This window comes from Phyllobates terribilis, unplaced genomic scaffold (assembly GCF_046119375.1).
Source record: "Phyllobates terribilis strain yellow unplaced genomic scaffold, ASM4611937v1 Scaffold_11__3_contigs__length_659146591, whole genome shotgun sequence".
In the NCBI taxonomy this organism is placed as follows: domain Eukaryota; kingdom Metazoa; phylum Chordata; class Amphibia; order Anura; family Dendrobatidae; genus Phyllobates; species Phyllobates terribilis.
In genome coordinates this window covers 599,031,447-599,053,865 of record NW_027362771.1, presented here as the reverse complement: position 1 = coordinate 599,053,865, position 22,419 = coordinate 599,031,447, and the positions used below count along the sequence as shown (strand labels likewise).

Below are 22,419 nucleotides of genomic sequence, written 5' to 3'. Positions count from 1 at the left end.
AAATTAACATGTAGGCCGCTATTGTACGTTAATCTAATGTTAATATCATTTTTATTCAACTCCATCATGAATGCGTCCAGCTCCTCACATGTCCCCCCCCAAACAAACAATATGTCGTCTATATATCTCATCCAGTTGAGGACCCTATCTGACCCCTCAACTGGATTGCATTGTAGGACCTCCCTTTCCCAGGCCCCCATAAATAAATTTGCATATGAGGGGGCACAAGCTGCCCCCATAGCTGTTCCTTGTGTCTGAACATAGATCTGCTCATTAAATATAAAGCAGTTATGCTCAAGCACAAATTCTAGCAGGGTCATAATGAGCTTTATTAGTGGTCCGTCCAGGTTACTGTTTTCAAGAAACCAATGTATCGCCTCTAACCCATCCCGATGTTTAATCGCTGTATACAGGGCTTCAACATCGGCCACGACTAGGATCATTCCATCTTCCAAATGTATTTGATCCAGTCGTCTTAAGGCCGATGTTGTATCCTGTATATAGGATGGTAAAGTTGAGACGATTGGCTTTAAATAGTAATCTATCATTCTACAGACCGCTTCGCATAGGCCATCATTACCCGAGACTATGGGGCGTCCAGGGGGGTCCATCATGTTTTTGTGCAGCTTTGGGATCAAGTAAAATGTTGGGAGTCTTGGTTTCATTTTATCTATCATGTCCAGAAATTTTTTGGGGATGACGCTGTCTTCAAGGGCCTTTTGTAGAATGCTCACCAATTCCGACTGGAATTCCGAGAGAGGATTATAGGGCAATTTTTTGTAGCAGTTTTTATCTGATAATAGTTTATGCGCTTGTTTCTCATATAGGGAACACGGCCATATGACCAGATTACCTCCTTTGTCGGCCATCTTGAAGACAACGTCATTCCAAGATTGCATCTCCTGCAATGCCAATTCCTCCTTACCATAATTTCTTACAGATCCCCTTCGGCTTAATTTCTCAATATCAGCTGTGACCAATTTTACAAACATATCTATAGATGGACAAGACGCTATACTAGGAAACTTCTTTGATTTGTTGCACTCTGGATATCCTAACAGGATTAAAACAAGATATGGAGGAAAAAGGAAGTACTTTGGCCCAAGTAAAAAGAACAGTGGGAGAAAACATCATGAACAACCGAAGGTAATAAACCTATCGAAACATTGCCTTTCCAAAACACAAATCAGCATTTTGGAAAAAGGTTTAACCTTTTCCCCTCCCCAGCCTTTAGACACCTTTACGGTTATTAAAGATGTTCACCTATATGCTAGGAAATTGATCCTTAAAAGATTTTATGAAAAAAATAACCTGGGTTTAAACCTAGATACGGACGAGGAAAAGGCAGCGGTTGCCATCTTGGAATCATTGGCCGAGGAATCCAATTCCTCTGAAAGGGAAAGCATAGGGGGGAGTCCATTTCCTATGTTTTTGTGCAACAAATCAAAGAAGTTTCCTAGTATAGCGTCTTGTCCATCTATAGATGTTTGTAAAATTGGTCACAGCTGATATTGAGAAATTAAGCCGAAGGGGATCTGTAAGAAATTATGGTAAGGAGGAATTGGCATTGCAGGAGATGCAATCTTGGAATGACGTTGTCTTCAAGATGGCCGACAAAGGAGGTAATCTGGTCATATGGCCGTGTGCCCTATATGAGAAACAAGCGCATAAACTATTATCAGATAAAAACTGCTACAAAAAATTGCCCTATAATCCTCTCTCGGAATTCCAGTCGGAATTGGTGAGCATTCTACAAAAGGCCCTTGAAGACAGCGTCATCCCCAAAAAATTTCTGGACATGATAGATAAAATGAAACCAAGACTCCCAACATTTTACTTGATCCCAAAGCTGCACAAAAACATGATGGACCCCCCTGGACGCCCCATAGTCTCGGGTAATGATGGCCTATGCGAAGCGGTCTGTAGAATGATAGATTACTATTTAAAGCCAATCGTCTCAACTTTACCATCCTATATACAGGATACAACATCGGCCTTAAGACGACTGGATCAAATACATTTGGAAGATGGAATGATCCTAGTCGTGGCCGATGTTGAAGCCCTGTATACAGCGATTAAACATCGGGATGGGTTAGAGGCGATACATTGGTTTCTTGAAAACAGTAACCTGGACGGACCACTAATAAAGCTCATTATGACCCTGCTAGAATTTGTGCTTGAGCATAACTGCTTTATATTTAATGAGCAGATCTATGTTCAGACACAAGGAACAGCTATGGGGGCAGCTTGTGCCCCCTCATATGCAAATTTATTTATGGGGGCCTGGGAAAGGGAGGTCCTACAATGCAATCCAGTTGAGGGGTCAGATAGGGTCCTCAACTGGATGAGATATATAGACGACATATTGTTTGTTTGGGGGGGGACATGTGAGGAGCTGGACGCATTCATGATGGAGTTGAATAAAAATGATATTAACATTAGATTAACGTACAATAGCGGCCTACATGTTAATTTTCTGGATGTGGATTTACGAGTATCCACCGATGGAATGATTATTACCGATATTTATCGAAAACCGACGGCAACCAACTCCATCCTGCATGCCGGCTCCTCACACCTCCCCTCCACTATCAGGAGTATTCCAACTAGTCAATATCTTAGAGCAAAAAGAATTTGCTCTACAGAAGAAAAATTCGAAAATCAGGCTGCTGATCTCTATTTGAGATTCAGGGAGAGAGGGTACGGACATCGAACCATCAAGCGTGGATACAAGAGAGCTAAAGATACCCCTAGGGACAGGCTACTGTATAATAACCCAGCAAAGGAGGGAGAATCCTCTGATCAGGCCAGGTTAATCACACCTTTCAATGGACAATGGAAAGAATTTAACCAAATTATTCATAAGCATTGGAGAATTTTAAAAATGGATCCGATCCTGTCACGAGTAATCGGGGACAAGCCTAGCATTACGGCCAAGAGATCCAAAAATTTGAAGGACCTCTTGGTCCGTAGCCATTACTCCAGGGAACGAATACATAAAAACTCCTTTAGAAATTACATCAAAGGCTTTTTCCCATGCGGACATTGTAAGGCATGTTCCAACTTAATCAAAAGCAAAATTTTCTCCAACTCTGCAAAAAATAGAGAGTTCAAAATTGACACCTACTTGACATGTTCTTCGAAAGGTGTGATTTATCTGGCAGAATGTCCATGTGCAAAACTATACGTTGGCATGACCACTCGGGAACTTAAAATTAGAGTGCGAGAGCACATAAGGGACATCGAAAAATCTAAAAATATCGAAGATATGAGTGAATTAAAAACCTTACCCAGACACTTCAAAATCATGCATAATGGCGATGCAAGAGGTCTAAGGATAAAAGCCATCGATCAGGTAGCTCTGGGCCCAAGGGGAGGAGACTTATTTAAGATCTTATCTCAGGTAGAGAGCCGGTGGATTTACAGATTAAAAACTGTGACCCCATCTGGACTCAATGAAAACTTTGGATTTAGCTCCTTCCTTTGAAATGACAAGGGATCTATTCCATCTGTACCCTATGAGCCCGTCTCTCTCTCTCCCTCTCAGCCTCTCTCTTGCTCGATGTCTCTATGTATCCTTTTCTCCCTCTTCCCCCTTGCCACTCCTGTCCCCTTTCCCCCCCCCTTTTTATTCTTCCATTTCCTTTTCTTCCCCCTTTTTACTCCTTCTCCATCATTTTTATTTTGAAATCTTAAATGATAATAAACTCTTCATCCCCCTCCTTTTTTTCTTTTTTCTTTTTCCTCCTCTCTTTGATTCCTTTGGATCTCCCTGGTGTTTGGGATATGGGTGTTTATGATTTTTTTTAATTTTTGGATTTTAATTAATTTTCTTTTAGTTTTAGATCATCATATGTTGAACCTGAGTGTTTGCCCAAGATTTGGCTCCTTGTGGGAATCGGAAAATAAGTGAAGTTACGAGTGACTCGTCAGAAATTTGCGAGATTGGTCTGCAATGGACCTTATTTTGAATATATAGAGAAATTATACTCTGTTGATCTGCAATGTCTTGGATGGATCAATGTTTGAGATATATATATAAGACTGGGGAAGTTATTGAATTAGCATCAATATATAAGAGTGATGTTCTACTATTTTATGCTGGGGAGAACAGGAGATGTTTGTATGCATCGGTGAATATGATCCATTAAATACACCTGGAAATTACAACAAGACTATTAGATAAAAAAACATAGAATCTCCCTCTCCACTAATTTTCTTTCCTCCCCTTTCCGTAGATCACATCTCGGATTATTCCTGAATAAATTATGTTTGGGTTGCAATGAGATTGGATCTTATACTTGAGGCTTATATAGGGGATAATTATGTACTCCTGAATGGTAATCTTATATGTAAAAAAATGCAATAGACTCAATACATTACTAAAACCCCCCTTCTTGATTACTAGGTGGGCCATGGGGATATGTGGGAGGAATTAATGGGACCTATATAATGCTAAACTAATCTTACACTTGCCTATGGCCATTTGATTCTTGTTGTCATCCCTGGTGCGCATGCGCGCCGCAGCCACTTCGGACCTTCCACTTGCTGACATTAGATGCGTGAGCGTGGATGCCGCTGCTTAGCAGCGGTGGCACGCTTGCGTCTCACAGTCGGCCGGCGGAAGTTCCCGACAGGAAGTGACGCGCGACAGCGCATGCGCCGTCATCGGGGAGACTACCCGGAAGTAATCCTTCACATCAGACCGCGACACCACAAGCTGCTATTTAAGGCAATACGAACTCATATCCAAAATACCCGCCCCCCGACGAAGCGAGGGCGAAACGTGCGTAGGGGCGAGAGGGTAAGAGCGACACTCACTCACCTCCACAGGTAGGTACTTTTGATTAATATGTGGAGGTATGGCTATTTGCCTGAATAATTTGTGGAGGTATGGCTATTTGCCTGAATAATCTTTGACAGAGGTAGAACCTTATATTAGGATCTGAATGCCAGGTATACTCCTAATGTTAGAGTGATTAATAGACTTATAGGCTTATGAATGTGCTTCTATAAATTGACGGACTATTTATGAGTCCAATAAAACTGTGAATGTTTATATAACTTATTAGGCACTATGCACTGTTCACTTTAACCGGTTACATCACAATACTGATGGGATTTTATACGCTGGATAATTATTCCTCGGACATATACTCCTGTTGAATAATATGTGAGTTAGCTGTACCCTCTTTTTGCAGCACCATCATATTTTAATATGTAATGTTTAATAAAGTATTATTGTTTCTGAAAAAACTCTGGTCATATAAGCTCTCTTATTTCTGAGAGTCTTGTTTGTGAATTAGATTTCCAATGGAGTTGGACGTGATGTTCCTGAAATCCTTGTGAGTATGGTGTTACTTGGACAATTAAGTTTGACTGACAGTCGGCGGACCAGTTGTATGTTCTATACTACTGAAATAACCGGGACCTGATTTTCTACCCAGGAGAGAACCTGTGAATCTACTTTTGCCACATCGGTGGAAAAAAACATACCTATTAAAAAAAGACAATGAGAAGGAATCAGAGAGGATTTTGATCAGTTCATGATCCAGCTGGAGGAAGATACTGTCCATTGTGATATCTAATTTCTCAGACCGAGCTTTGATAAGGATGTCGTCCCAGTAGGGAAAACCTGACATCCCTGGCAAGCAGAAGGGCGATTACTGCGACCATGACCTTTGTGAATACCCAGGGAGACATGGCCAGCCCGTAGGGGAGAGCAGCGCATTGTGAACAGGAGAAACCTTTGGTGAAGGAGGAACATGTGGAGTTAGGTATCCTAGATGTCTAATGAAGAGAGAAACGTGCTGGGTTATATGGGAGGCTAACATCGAGCATAGAGACTCCATCCTGAAGTGTCAGTCACACCCATTTATTGAGACATTTCAGATTCAAGATGGGCCTGACAAACCAGTCTTCAAAAAAAAAAACAAGTGAAGAATGTTTCCCAGGAAGGGACCAGAACAATAACTCCCGACTGAAGGAGAAAGCTTGAGAAAAACTGGAAACCAAAAAGGGGTAGAAAATATTGTATCTGCAGAAACGATCATGAGGGATGGTGGTGAACTCCATCATGTATTCGGATGAGTCAACCTTCATGACACAGGTCTCTTCAACTGTGTCATGGAAGAGAAGAAGACAACCACCCACTGGAAAGGAGCTCCCAGGTGGAGGCGTCCCGTCATGGGGAGAATTACGTGTTGTTCCTGGACTTGTCTAAGCAATCAGGCTGGTTACGGGCGTGCCAGTAAGGCCTAGGCTTGAAGGTTGGCTTACTCTTCTCGTGAGGTGAAATTATCTTCCCCTGTCAGTTTGAGGAAAATTGTCGAAAGGAATGAAACTTGTGAGTTCTGCAGCATTGGTTAGAGCATTTGGGTCTTGACTGAGGAAGCAAAGTCCACATGCCCCCAGTAGCTTAAGAAATGATTCTGAATAACATTTGTCCTTGTCCTTCCATTCCCTGATTGGTACTCTTCACACTCGAAGTGGTTACATACATTTCTAACTGTGCGTTTGACCCCCTTGAAGGAAATGCTCTCTATCGGAAGAGTATGCGTCCTTCACCTATAAGGTGTCGTTGACTGCCTAGACCAGGATACCGACCATATATTTTAGTTCAGAACGTTGGTCAGTGTCCAGATCCGAGTCAGAATCAAAAATAGTAAATTTTCGCTTCTTGAGGAATGGGAAAAGGAAAGCGAGAAAAGGAATGGGCTCTATGGGAGGAAAATGAGAATGGGAACGTGAAGGCTGGGGTCTGGTTCACTTTGTCCGATATGCCATGCTGAGGGCTGTCTGCGGAGGGTCTGACTCACACTTAAAAGTGGTCAGAGTACCAATAAGAAGCAATCACTACCTCCAAGTGCTGAGAGACTACTTCCTGGAAGCTGGAGTCTGACAAAGAGAGGGGCGGATCGAGGAAAAAGAGCGCGATGGAGGCCTTAGCTGAACGTGATAGGTCCGGTTGAAAAGGTGGGCAAGGTTGGCAGGTATCCAAGTAGGATGCAGTCAAATCTGTGGACTAAAGTTACAAAAAGAAGCCGTTGACATGCGCTCGACATCACAGATAAGGTGAAAGAAATGGAAACTGCCGGCAAACAGAGGAGGGAGTGTGCCCCAACATCAAAGCCTTGCCAAACTGATAAACCTGTAACCTTTATTTTAGAGGGGGATCTGCACCCCTGGATCTTTTGTTCAGGAGATTACAAATAATTGACCCAACAAAAGCGACTTGACCAGTTAACAGCTGGACGTTGGAGTGCTGTGTATCGGACCCCACCGATCTGATATTCGTGATTGGTCCTGTATCTTTAACACGCTTGCTCCCAGCCGCCGCGCTCACCTTTACAACCACAGGCCTGTATGATGAAGTTGATGAGCCCCAGGAGTGCCGGCTCGTGGTCCGACTTGTAACTATCCAGCCAATCATCCACTAGAATCTGTGCCAGGAGATGGAATAATGTGATAAAACATTTACTCCGGTGTATCTACAAACTTCACGCATCACACAGCTGTCTGCCTCCTCACTTGATTGGCACTTCTGCCCAGTCTGATGGCTTCAAACAGCTCCTCCCCGACTCGGTCATGTCTTCTGGCTCGCTTAGTGGCCTAGAAAAAAACATGGGAAATGTAGAGCAAAAGCGTAGTCTATTTCTGCCTCCAGCGTGACATCAATACAAGAAGGTACAGTCTGTTTCTGCCTCCAGCGTGACACCAATCTATGCAGAAGTAACATTAGGAAGGCTGGCGATATACTGACCGGCGTCTGCTTTACAGCACGTCTCCGAGTGCTCCTCGGTTTCTTCTTTAAAGTTTCTTCAAAGTCACTGCCATCATCATCAGCAGGTAATTCACTGTGGCTGTCCACACTTCTAAAATGTACGAGTTATCCGGTGTTAGTTCCTGGGAATGTATCGTGATAAGTGATATAACTATATGCTCCTCGCCTGTCAGCCTCCAGCTCATCCCCGACACTTGGTGATGTGTCTTCATCACTGGTGGGCTGCCCGCTGGTGATTCCTTGCACAGGTGATTGTGAGTGATGAGGTGAGGAGAATGGCGGAGCAGACGCTTCTGATGTGGAGCTGTCAGGCACCTGGGACGCCATCTCTGACAGGAGATGCAAGGACACAAAAGTTACACAAGTGCCAGCTCAGGGTGAGGAGCGACAGCCCCCTGCCTCTGCTTGTGATATGGACAACAGTCCCCAGCAAGCTCAGTTCTCTCATTCCCCACACATCAGTATGTTCTGCCCTTTGTGCATTCATTTATATAGTCACCACGTGATGCCACTTGTCCTGAAGGGGCAGCTAAAATGGATATCCCAAGTGGGCCACAGCTTACCCCTATAAAATTAGCTGTTTTCCCAGGGTGCCGAGGGCCAGGGACAGACATTAAGCCATTGGTCATCAGGGACACTCCCTAAGACAGTGGATCACCAAGAATAAACTCTAAGCCAGTGGGTCACCAGGTACAGACACTAAGCAACTGCATTAGCAGGGTCAGAAATTAAGCCACTGGATCACCAGGGACAGACACTAAGCCACTGGATCACCAGAGACAAACAGTAAGTCACTGGATCACCAAGGACAGACAGTAAGCCACTGGATCACCAAGGACAGACAGTAAGCCACTGGATCACCAGGAACAGACAGTAAGCCACTGGATCACCAGAGACAGACAGTAAGCCACTGGATCACCAGGGACAGACACTAAGCCACTGGATCACCAGGGACAGACACTAAGCCACTGGATCACCAGGGACAGACACTAAGCCACTGGATCACCAGGGACAGACACCAAGCCACTGGATCACCAGGGACAGACACTAAGCCACTGGATCACCAGGGACAGACACTAAGCCACTGGATCACCAGGGACAGACACTAAGCCACTGGATCACCAGGGACAGACGGTAAGCCACTAGATCACCAGGGACAGACGGTAAGCCACTAGATCACCAGGGACAGGCGGTAAGCCACTGGATCACCAGAGACAGACGGTAAGCCACTAGATCACCAGGGACAGACAGTAAGCCACTGGATCACCAGGGACAGACAGTAAGCCACTGGATCACCAGGGACAGACAGTAAGCCACTGGACCACCAGAGACAGACACTAAGCCACTGGATCACCAGAGACAGACACTACGCCACTGGATCACCAGAGACAGACACTACGCCACTGGATCACCAGAGACAGACACTACGCCACTGGATCACCAGAGACAGACACTACGCCACTGGATCACCAGAGACAGACACTACGCCACTGGATCACCAGAGACAGACACTACGCCACTGGATCACCAGAGACAGACACTACGCCACTGGATCACCAGAGACAGACACTACGCCACTGGATCACCAGAGACAGACACTACGCCACTGGATCACCAGAGACAGACACTAAGCCACTGGATCACCAGGGACAGACACTAAGCCACTGGATCACCAGGGACAGACACTAAGCCACTGGATCACCAGGGACAGACACTAAGCCACTGGATCACCAGAGACAGACACTAAGCCACTGGACCACCAGAGACAGACACTAAGCCACTGGACCACCATGGAGACACTAAGCCACTGGACCACCAGGGACAGACACTAAGCCACTGGATCACCAGGGACAGACACTAAGCCACTGGATCACCAGGGACAGACACTAAGCCACTGGATCACCAGGGACAGACACTAAGCCACTGGATCACCAGGGACAGACACTAAGCCACTGGATCACCAGGGACAGACATTAAGCCACTGGATCACCAGAGACAGACACTAAGCCACTGGACCACCAGAGACAGACACTAAGCCACTGGACCACCATGGAGACACTAAGCCACTGGACCACCAGGGACAGACACTAAGCCACTGGACCACCAGGGACAGACACTAAGCCACTGGACCACCAGGGACAGACACTAAGCCACTGGATCAGCAGAGACAGACAGTAAGCCACTGGATCACCAGGGACAGACACTAAGCCACTGGATCACCAGGGACAGACACTAAGCCACTGGATCACCAGGGACAGACACTAAGCCACTGGATCACCAGGGACAGACACTAAGCCACTGGACCACCAGGGACAGACACTAAGCCACTGGACCACCAGGGACAGACACTAAGCCACTGGATCACCAGAGACAGACACTAAGCCACTGGATCACCAGAGACAGACACTAAGCCACTGGATCACCAGGGACAGACACTAAGCCACTGGATCACCAGAGACAAACAGTAAGTCACTGGATCACCAAGGACAGACAGTAAGCCACTGGATCACCAAGGACAGACAGTAAGCCACTGGATCACCAGGAACAGACAGTAAGCCACTGGATCACCAGAGACAGACAGTAAGCCACTGGATCACCAGGGACAGACACTAAGCCACTGGATCACCAGGGACAGACACTAAGCCACTGGATCACCAGGGACAGACACTAAGCCACTGGATCACCAGGGACAGACACTAAGCCACTGGATCACCAGGGACAGACACTAAGCCACTGGATCACCAGGGACAGACGGTAAGCCACTAGATCACCAGGGACAGGCGGTAAGCCACTAGATCACCAGGGACAGGCGGTAAGCCACTGGATCACCAGAGACAGACGGTAAGCCACTAGATCACCAGAGACAGACGGTAAGCCACTGGATCACCAGGGACAGACAGTAAGCCACTGGATCACCAGGGACAGACAGTAAGCCACTGGACCACCAGAGACAGACACTAAGCCACTGGATCACCAGAGACAGACACTACGCCACTGGATCACCAGAGACAGACACTACGCCACTGGATCACCAGAGACAGACACTACGCCACTGGATCACCAGAGACAGACACTACGCCACTGGATCACCAGAGACAGACACTACGCCACTGGATCACCAGAGACAGACACTACGCCACTGGATCACCAGAGACAGACACTACGCCACTGGATCACCAGGGACAGACACTAAGCCACTGGATCACCAGTGACAGACACTAAGCCACTGGATCACCAGAGACAGACACTAAGCCACTGGACCACCAGAGACAGACACTAAGCCACTGGACCACCATGGAGACACTAAGCCACTGGACCACCAGGGACAGACACTAAGCCACTGGATCACCAGGGACAGACACTAAGCCACTGGATCACCAGGGACAGACACTAAGCCACTGGATCACCAGGGACAGACACTAAGCCACTGGATCACCAGGGACAGACACTAAGCCACTGGATCACCAGGGACAGACATTAAGCCACTGGATCACCAGAGACAGACACTAAGCCACTGGACCACCAGAGACAGACACTAAGCCACTGGACCACCATGGAGACACTAAGCCACTGGACCACCAGGGACAGACACTAAGCCACTGGACCACCAGGGACAGACACTAAGCCACTGGACCACCAGGGACAGACACTAAGCCACTGGATCAGCAGAGACAGACAGTAAGCCACTGGATCACCAGGGACAGACACTAAGCCACTGGATCACCAGGGACAGACACTAAGCCACTGGATCACCAGGGACAGACACTAAGCCACTGGACCACCAGGGACAGACACTAAGCCACTGGATCACCAGAGACAGACACTAAGCCACTGGATCACCAGAGACAGACACTAAGCCACTGGATCACCAGGGACAGACACTAAGCCACTGGATCACCAGAGACAAACAGTAAGTCACTGGATCACCAAGGACAGACAGTAAGCCACTGGATCACCAAGGACAGACAGTAAGCCACTGGATCACCAGGAACAGACAGTAAGCCACTGGATCACCAGAGACAGACACTAAGCCACTGGATCACCAGGGACAGACACTAAGCCACTGGATCACCAGGGACAGACACTAAGCCACTGGATCACCAGGGACAGACACTAAGCCACTGGATCACCAGGGACAGACACTAAGCCACTGGATCACCAGGGACAGACACTAAGCCACTGGACCACCAGGGACAGACACTAAGCCACTGGACCACCAGGGACAGACACTAAGCCACTGGATCAGCAGAGACAGACAGTAAGCCACTGGATCACCAGGGACAGACACTAAGCCACTGGATCACCAGGGACAGACACTAAGCCACTGGATCACCAGGGACAGACACTAAGCCACTGGACCACCAGGGACAGACACTAAGCCACTGGATCACCAGAGACAGACACTAAGCCACTGGATCACCAGAGACAGACACTAAGCCACTGGATCACCAGAGACAGACACTAAGCCACTGGATCACCAGAGACAGACACTTGAACATCAGAGATTAATACTAAACCACTGGATTACTATGTATTGCTAGGAGGCATCCAAGACAGTAAATCATTTCCAGTTATAGAATATTCACTGTAATCACTTCTATAGACCGAGGCCCACGGCAACTCTGTTGTGGCAGTGGGTTTTTTCTGCAGGCAAAACCTGCTCTCTTGGTAGTAAAGAGCTCGCTTTTACAGCATATTTATTTGTGGTGCAGATTATTTTTGTCTACAGTACATGTGTGATAAAGTTATTTTTATTCACCAAAAACACTCCAAAGACACATGGCTGCATTTTTTGAAGTGTTTTTTTTTTTTTTTTTTCACTTTCTCATTGCTTTCTATGGGTGAAAAAAAATGCAACAGAAACACTGATAAGATTTGACGCTGCAGTTTTCCAATTCAGTCAGGAATAAAAAAAAATCTGCAAGTGCGTGAGCTTTCTGAAATCTCACAGCTTTTACTTGTACTGTAAAAAAAGCAGCTTAAGGCTGTGTGCCCACGTAGCATTTTTCAAGCGTATATGCTGCGGAATTTCCGCAGCGTAAACGCTTGAAAAACGCATGTATATCCGCACCCCATGGTCCCCAATGGGATTCCGCAAGTTCTATGCACATGCTGCGGATTTTTCCGCAGCGTTTATGCCGCGTTCAAAAATCCGCAGCATGTCATTTAATTTTGCGTTTCCGCAAGCGGAATTGCCTTTGTCCAATGCATAAAAAACGCAAGGCAATTCCGCATGTGGAAAACGAGTGATAAACGCGCGAAAAATGCGCGATAAACGCGTGCGGAATTCCGCATGCGTTTTTCCGGGAGAGGACTTGCATTTATGCAGCAGAAATTTTCTGCTTCATAAATGCAACGTGGGCACATAGCCTAAGGCTGTGTGCCCACGATGCGTTTTTTAAGCATTTCCGCAGCGGCAAAAACGCTGCAGAAACGCTTAAAAAATGCTTGGTAGAAGGTCTGCCATGTTCCCCAATGATAATCCGCATCTGCTGGGCACATGCTGCGGAAATTTCCGCTGAGGATTATCATTGCAGAAAAAAATGCAGAACTACCAATTATTTTGCGGAAGTGCTTCGTTTTCGCCGCCATTGACTTGCATTGAAACGCATGGATTCTGCATCACTGTATATGTAGATGCGCATTCCACGCGTTTCAATGTGTGGATGGTACCCGGGTACCATAGTACCTGTAAAAAAAGAATAAAATAAAAAATAAATGTTATATTTACCTTCTGATGGCCCCCGCTGCGCTCGTCCTCCCATGCCGGCAGATCGCGGTGGACTGAAGGACTTGCGCTGACGTCATAGTCATGTGACGGCAGGTCCTTCAGTGTACCGCGATCTGCCAGCAGCCAGGACGGAGGAAAGCAAGACTCCAGGGGCCATCGGAAGGTAAGTATATATTTATTTTTAACCATTCTTTTACAGTCACACTATATAAATCCATGCCGGTAGCATGGATTTATATAGTGTGACCAAGTTGTCAAGCACTTTCCAAGTGATGCTAAAATCGCCTAGAAAGCGCTTGTCAACCCGCATGCGGAAATGAATGTGAAGAACGCTTCACATCCGCATGTCCCTGGCAGGAAAAACGCATGTACAATCCGCATGTGCAATCCGCACGTGCAATCCGCATGTGTTTTTTTCTGCCAGGTAGATGCAGAAACGCTCAGGAAAAATCCGGAGCATTTCTGCATTGTGGGCACATAGCCTTAGTCTGCTTAAAACACGCAACATGAGAAAAAAGCCTAATTCTTAGACTACGTGCCCACGATGCAGAAATGCTGCATATTTTTTCCGCTTCTCCCTGGCAGGAAAAACGCATGCGGTTTTTACATGCGTTTTTCCCGCCAGGTAGAAGCGTTTGTCAAGCGTTTTTGCAGCATTTCTGCATGCGGGTTGTCAAGCGATTTTAGCATCACTTGGTCACACTATATAAATCCCTGCAACCAAGTTAATAGTTAAAAAAAAGAATAAGAATGGTAAAAAATAAAAAAATAACACTTACTTACCTTCCGATGTCCTCCCGGTGTTTTCTCCGCTGAGTCCGGTCTCTTGCACTGCTCGTGGTGGTGTGAAGGACCTGCGGTGACGTCATTGAGTCATGTGATAGGTCACATGACTCAATGACGTCATGGCAGGTCCTTCACACCACCGCGACCCATAGAGCAGACCAGACGGAGGGGAGAAAATACCGGGAGGACATCGGAAGGTAAGTGTAATCTTTATTTTAAAATTCTTTTTTTTTACAGTTTCTATGGTACCCGGGTCTGGAGCAGAGTCTCCTCTCCTCCAGACCTAGGTACCATCCGCACATTGAACCGTGTGATATCCGCTTGTGCACATGTAGTGATGCGGATGTCACGCGGTCCAATGCAAGTCAATGGCGGCGATTACGCTGCGTGTCCGCAAAATTAATGGACATGCTGCGGATTTTTGAGCGCAGCATGGGCACTGACATTGCGGCTTGTCATTGGGGATGGATTACCAAGCATTTATGCTGAGTAAATTCCGCAGAATAAACGCTTGGAAAATGCTTCGTGGGCACACAGCCTTACAGAGTAAATGTAGAATATACAGTCCTAAATTATCCCAGCGGCTCCTTGGTGCTGATGTTGATGGTGCATGGTCACAGCCTCGTCCACAGTCACATCACCTACTACTGTGTCAGAATGGGGCACCAACGATCACGAGCACTCAGATATTCAGGGGAAACGTCGTATACTCACAAGAACAGCCGTCTAGGCTACACCCAACAGGTGTTTTTTTTGTGAGCAGAGTTGTAATATTGAATGGCTCCATTCACTTTCATAGGTCATGTGACCTCTAGTTGCAAATAGCTGCAGAGAACGCTGTAGTGATAGGTCATGTGACCACACTAGCCAATGGCTGCAGAGAACACTGTAGTAATAGGTCATGTGACCACAGTGGTCAATGGCTGCAGAGAATGCTGTAGTAATAGGTCACGTGACCACAGTGGTCAACGCCTGCAGTGTTGTGATGTGTCATGTGACCATGGCATTCATACCAACAGGGTCACATGACAAAGCCACTAACGGGCGTTTTACCAGCAAGATCCCTTATTACTATATCTATCACCTACACTGACAGGATGACATACTGTACCACGCCCACACTCTGCAGGCCACACCTCCAGGAGGGTGTTCGGGTGAGAGAAGGAAGTGGAGCGGTCACCAGTCGCGAACCTCACCGCCCGGGATCACCCGCAGCTCTGTCACCTGCCGACTGCTGACAGAGTGAGAGGCGGGAACTGCAAGCCACGCCCACCGACCGCTTCACAGAGCAACAGGGAGTGAAGCTCCGCCCCTGAGGCACAGGGATTAACCAATAGGGAGAGCTCTGCGTTTTGGCGCCGAACGTTTCTGAGGGGAAGGTCGGCGGCCATTTTGTGTCAGTCTGTGACGCAGACAGTGAACCTCGCTCTCTCCATACAGATCTACAATTACTTCTCCCGAAAGTAAAAGTAGCCATTAAACTACAGTAAACATCAATAGCTGAGGCAAAATATCAAAATCTGAGGCAAAATATCAAAATCTGAGGCAACATATCTATATCTGAGGCAAAATCAAGATAGCTTTTTTTTGGAAAAGCTGTGAGGTTTCCAATATGGCCTCCACTACACTGAGTGATCACCCAGCTTCCTGGTGATATTTGAGGCGAGACAGTGATGGCAGCTTTAGTGTTAGTCCCTCGTGTCTCCAGCTAGCGCTATAAACCTTTATTAGGAGGGTAAATTGTTTTTGTTTGTAACGTGACAGAAAAAGTTGCCAGTTTGCTAAGTGTGCGTTCACACAGTGCGATCAAATTACACTTTATAGGCGCGAAAATGATGCAGAAATGTCCCTTTTTGTCTAAATTACCACAAAAGAGCTAAGTGTATATATATAAAAAACACGACGTGAGTGCACCGCGAGAACGTACACACAAATTCGCAATAAACTGAGGTAATTTTTTTTTCCACTTTTGCGCAAAAGACGTGTAGCAAAAGCAATTGTTGCAAGGGTTAAGTTACTGCTTGGCGAACGCCGGAACGCGATAGAGAATCACCGTTGGGCGCGACGGTTTAATGGGCGCGAGGTTTTGTCAGAAAAAAAGCCGCTGTATATCTGCATAGTTACATGGTGCATTTTTGGTGCTCTTTTTTCCTCTTTTTTGCGTCATTTTTGCAACTTTTTTTTTACATTTATTATATTATTATTAGTATATAGCGCACTGCAAAACGCAGCACATGCAAGAAGTGTTTTGTGGCATTTTTGGCTCTGGGTATGTTTTTTTTTTTACTTTTTTTTTTTTTCCCCTTAGGCCATGTTCTCACACAGCAGAAATGCTGCGTTTTTCTGCAGATATCCAATAGAAATCTGCTCTGATTTCTGCATTTTTGTTGGAGGGACATTTTATGTATTTTCCACTTTTTTTATACACTTTTCTTTTTTTTATGCATTTTCCTCCATTTTTTTTAATTCGTTTTCCCTTTTTTAATTTGTTTCCCTCCTTATTCCATGCGTTTTCCTCTTTTTTTATGCGTTTTCCTCTTTTTTTTATGTTTTCCTCTTTTTTTATGAATTTTCCTCCTTATTCCATGCGTTTCCTCTTTTTTTATGCGTTTTCCTCTTTTTTTATGAATCTTCCTCCTTATTCCATGCGTTTTCCTCTTTTTTTATGCGTTTTCCTCTTATTTTTATGTTTTCCTCTTTTTTTATGAATTTTCCTCCTTATTCCATGCGTTTTCCTCTTTTTTATGCGTTTTCCTCTTTTTCTATGAATCTTCCTCCTTATTCCATGAGTTTTCCTCTTTTTTTATGCGTTTTCCTCTTTTTTATGCGTTTTCCTCTTTTTTTATGAACTTTCCTCCTTATTCCATGCGTTTTCCTCTTTTTTTATGCGTTTTCCTCTTTTTTTTTATGAATCTTCCTCCTTATTCCATGAGTTTCTCTTTTTTTATGCGTTTTCCTCTTTTTTTATGCTTTTTCCTCTTTTTTTATGAACTTTCCTCCTTATTCCATGCGTTTTCCTCTTTTTTTATGCGTTTTCCTCTTTTTTTATGAATCTTTCTCCTTATTCCATGCGTTTTCCTCTTTTTTTATGCGTTTTCCTCTTATTTTATGCGTTTTCCTTTTTTTATGAATCTTTCTCCTTATTCCATGCGTTTTCCTCTTTTTTATGCGTTTTCCTCTTTATGTGTTTTCCTCTTTTTTTATGCGTCTTCCTCCTTATTTCATGCGTTTTCCTCTTTTTTTATGCTTTTTCCTCTTTTTTATGAACTTTCCTCCTTATTCCATGCGTTTTCCTCTTTTTTTATGCGTTTTCCTCTTTTTTATGCGTTTTCCTCTTTTTTTATTAATTTTCCTCCTTATTCCATGCGTTTTCCTCTTTTTTTATGCGTTTTCCTCTTTTTTTATGCGTTTTCCTCTTTTTTTATGAATCTTTCTCCTTATTCCATGCGTTTTCCTCTTTTTTTATGCGTTTTCCTCTTATTTTATGCGTTTTCCTCTTTTTTTATGAATCTTTCTCCTTATTCCATGCGTTTTCCTCTTTTTTATGCGTTTTCCTCTTTATGTGTTTTCCTCTTTTTTTTATGCGTCTTCCTCCTTATTTCATGCGTTTTCCTCTTTTTTTATGCGTTTTCCTCTTTTTTTATGCGTTTTCCTCTTTTTTTATGCGTTTTCCTCTTTTTTTATGAATCTTTCTCCTTATTCCATGCGTTTTCCTCTTTTTTATGCGTTTTCCTCTTTATGTGTTTTCCTCTTTTTTTTATGCGTCTTCCTCCTTATTTCATGCGTTTTCCTCTTTTTTTATGCGTTTTCCTCTTTTTTTATGCGTTTTCCTCTTTTTTTATGAATCTTTCTCCTTATTCCATGCGTTTTCCTCTTTTTTTATGCGTTTTCCTCTTATTTTTATGTTTTCCTCTTTTTTTATGAATTTTCCTCCTTATTCCATGCGTTTCCTCTTTTTTTATGCGTTTTCCTCTTTTTTTATGAATCTTCCTCCTTATTCCATGCGTTTTCCTCTTTTTTTATGCGTTTTCCTCTTATTTTTATGTTTTCCTCTTTTTTTATGAATTTTCCTCCTTATTCCATGCGTTTTCCTCTTTTTTATGCGTTTTCCTCTTTTTCTATGAATCTTCCTCCTTATTCCATGAGTTTTCCTCTTTTTTTATGCGTTTTCCTCTTTTTTATGCGTTTTCCTCTTTTTTTATGAACTTTCCTCCTTATTCCATGCGTTTTCCTCTTTTTTTATGCGTTTTCCTCTTTTTTTTATGAATCTTCCTCCTTATTCCATGAGTTTCTCTTTTTTTATGCGTTTTCCTCTTTTTTTATGCTTTTTCCTCTTTTTTTATGAACTTTCCTCCTTATTCCATGCGTTTTCCTCTTTTTTTATGCGTTTTCCTCTTTTTTTATGAATCTTTCTCCTTATTCCATGCGTTTTCCTCTTTTTTTATGCGTTTTCCTCTTTTTTTATGCGTTTTCCTCTTTTTTTTATGCGTTTTCCTCTTATTTTATGCGTTTTCCTTTTTTTATGAATCTTTCTCCTTATTCCATGCGTTTTCCTCTTTTTTATGCGTTTTCCTCTTTATGTGTTTTCCTCTTTTTTTTATGCGTCTTCCTCCTTATTTCATGCGTTTTCCTCTTTTTTTATGCGTTTTCCTCTTTTTTTATGCTTTTTCCTCTTTTTTATGAACTTTCCTCCTTATTCCATGCGTTTTCCTCTTTTTTATGCGTTTTCCTCTTTTTTTATTAATTTTCCTCCTTATTCCATGCGTTTTCCTCTTTTTTTATGCGTTTTCCTCTTTTTTTATGAATCTTTCTCCTTATTCCATGCGTTTTCCTCTTTTTTTATGCGTTTTCCTCTTTTTTTATGCGTTTTCCTCTTTTTTTATGCGTTTTCCTCTTATTTTATGCGTTTTCCTCTTTTTTTATGAATCTTTCTCCTTATTCCATGCGTTTTCCTCTTTTTTATGCGTTTTCCTCTTTATGTGTTTTCCTCTTTTTTTTATGCGTCTTCCTCCTTATTTCATGCGTTTTCCTCTTTTTTATGCGTTTTCCTCTTTTTTTATGCGTTTTCCTCTTTTTTTATGCTTTTTCCTCTTTTTTATGAACTTTCCTCCTTATTCCATGCGTTTTCCTCTTTTTTTATGCGTTTTCCTCTTTTTTATGCGTTTTCCTCTTTTTTTATTAATTTTCCTCCTTATTCCATGCGTTTTCCTCTTTTTTTATGAATCTTCCTCCTTATTCCATGCGTTTTCCTCTTTTTTTTATGCGTTTTCCTCTTTTTTTATGAATCTTCCTCCTTATTCCATGCGTTTTCCTCTTTTTTTATGCGTTTTCCTCTTTTTTTATGAACTTTCCTCCTTATTCCATGCGTTTTCCTCTTTTTTTATGCGTTTTTCTCTTTTTTCCATACGTTTTCCACTTTTTTTGCTTTTTCTTTTTTTTATGCCCTTTCCTCTTTTTTAATGCTTTTTCCTTTTTTTTCCCTATGCGTTGTCCCTCTTTTTCTCTAATCCCCTCCACGACAGCACCAACAGGAGGTAGCTTCCCCATCCTAATTAGAGATGGGTGGATGGGCTCTTGGTAATATACGTTTTTTAGATCTATGGTAGCGATGACAAAGTTTTTCCCGATCAGAGGAACCGTGGATTTTACAGACTCCATTTTGAATCTTTGATAAAGAATATATTGATTCAGACGCTTCAGGTTGATAATAACCCGGTGAGTTCCGTTTGTTTTTTTTTTACCAGGAACAATCTCGAGTAATGTCCCCTGTCCTGCTCTGCTTCTGGCACGGGAGTAATTACTGCTGAAGATAGCATTTGCTGAAGCTCTGATGTTAGAACTTTCTGGAGTTTTGCTGACGGGAGAGATGTTATTTCCAGTCTCTGAGGAGGAAAGGAGGAAAATTCTATTTTTATTCTTGACCTGACCCAGTCTAGGATCTTGTTATCTTCCCCCATTGCCTGAAGAATCCTGAGATTCTGCCCCCTACTTGTCTGGCGTCATTGCCTATCAGAACGTTGGGACTGAAAAATGTTTTTACCTCTTCCCCCTTTGGGGTAGCTCCAGCGACCCAATTTACCATTTCCTCTGTATGAGGGATTATGTGTTTGAGGGGGACGAAATGGCCTCTTTTGGGGTGTTTTTGGGTCTGGAAGAGATTTCTTTTTAATCAGACACTTTCTCCAATAAATTGTCCAGCGCTGGACCAAACACGTATTCCCCTTTGAAAGGTATGGAGCATAACTTGGATTCAATCCGGACAGATTCAGCGGAGGCATCCGCCAGGAATCCCGCTGCCTTCTGTAAGAGGGTGTAGAGAGGCCAGAAGATCTTCTCTGGAAGCACCGCTCTGGATATGATATTCTAACTGATGTAACCAGCAGAACAGGGTTCTTGTGACACAGGTGGATGCAACGTTTGTTCTTAGGGCAGCAGCTGATGTCTCCCATGACTTTCTCAGTAAACTGTCCATCTTACGATCAAATGGATCCTTAAGCTGAGAGGAGTCTTTAAAGGGTAGGGTAGTTATTTTGCTACCCTGGCCACCTGAATGTCGACTTTAGGAATCTCTGTCCAGCATTTACAGATGTTTTCATCTAAGGGAAAGCGATCCATTGGGTCAGATGGGATGTTCAGTCTTCTTTCTGGAAATTCCCATTCATCCAGAATTAAATTCTGGACTTCGTCATGAATGGGGAACACCATTTTCTTCCTTTATCTCAATCCCCCAAACATCTCATCTTGGACCGTACGTGGTGTTTTTTCTTCTTCCTCGCCCATTGCGTTTCTGACGGCAAGTAAAAGTTCCTACATGTCATCAGAGGAGAAGAAGAATTTCCTATCCTCCTGATCAGTACTGATGTCTGGAGTGACCTCGCCTTCTTCTAACCAATCCACCTAGGCTGAATTTTCTGCCTCAGAGTCTGGGGAATTTTCTGGGGCATACTTCCTCTTTTTTGATACTGAGGGACGCCCCCCAAAAAAAGATTGTGAGAAGGTGGCTAAGGACGACTGGATCTCCTGGCGCACCATTCCCCTGACTTCATCCATTAGGAATGGTTGTTCCTCAAGGACAATCTTCTCCGTACACGGCTGACATAGCGCCTTTTTGTGGGTGGGTAAGTGGGAGTTTCCTATTGCAAATGACAAGTCTGCGACTTGCGGGTTTTTCTTTTAATTTCGGTGCAGGATCCTTGTCGCCCTAAAATAATAAGGGGAAGACATAAGAATGGATCCTGCACCGAGACGGACTTACCCTTACCAGACATACTCACTGGGCCAGGGTTTGCGCTGGGCTCTGCAGATGCAGTTTTAGGGGCAGACACATCCATCTTTAGAACCTCAGTCCTACCTTATGGTGTCTTCCATCAGGGTCCTTTTATACAGGAACCGAGATCCAGCGCTATCCTCATCCAGTAGGATGAGGGCCCCCCCCCTCTCCTAATGTCTGGTACTCCAATCCTGATTATTGCCCTTGTTTTTTCAATTTCCCGCCAAAATGGCGGTGCGTTCCACCCTGGAACGCAACCGGAAGTGACAACGCGGCCATTGAATGGACCGGCGAGCGTCGCTTCTTATGCGGCTCTCCATGCGGCCGGCTGTACACTGGAGGAGAGCATTGCGCGCAGGGAGAGTGGGAGACATCGCAACTGGCTGGGGAGCTACGGGGGCTGAAAGGGCCAGCGCTTCCATCGAGCAGATCTGCAAAGCTGCTACTTGGTCCCCGGTCCATACCTTTACCAAGCATTACAGATTAGATTTGATGTCTGTAAAAGATTTAGCCTTTGGCAGAAAAGTTCTGCAGGCTATTGTCCCTCCCTAACGATTTTCTTTGGTATTACTCCTGTTGGTGCTGTCGTGGAGGGGATTAGAGAAAATAGAATTAGATTTACCGGTAATTCGGTTTCTAAGACCCTCCATGACAGCACGGGTAATTTCCCCCCTCCAATAAAAACTGTATTTTCATTTAAATTCCTTGGTGTTAATATTTCAAGCATTCATGCTGTGTGGTCCTTGGAAAAACACTGAGGTTAGAGGGAAGGGGAGAGCTATTTAACCTCTTGTTTCCTGTCCCTAATTAGGATAGGGAGGCAACCTCCTGTTGGTGCTGTCGTTGCGG

The 22,419-nt window shown here is 44.3% G+C and overlaps 1 protein-coding gene across 1 annotated transcript in view; it reads right to left on the bottom strand.

Moving 5' to 3' along the window:
* Positions 1 to 8,110, bottom strand: part of STAG3 (STAG3 cohesin complex component) — a 196,095-nt gene extending 187,985 nt beyond the window's left edge. Inside the window, exons 1-4 of the mRNA XM_073654796.1 lie at positions 7,950 to 8,110; positions 7,763 to 7,874; positions 7,531 to 7,611; positions 7,346 to 7,442 (exon numbers count right to left, since the gene is read on the bottom strand). Of these exons, the coding sequence (XP_073510897.1) occupies positions 7,346 to 7,442; positions 7,531 to 7,611; positions 7,763 to 7,874; positions 7,950 to 8,110 (451 nt within the window). The remainder of the gene's footprint in view (positions 1 to 7,345; positions 7,443 to 7,530; positions 7,612 to 7,762; positions 7,875 to 7,949) is intronic.
* Between the last annotated feature and the right edge of the window lie 14,309 nt (positions 8,111 to 22,419).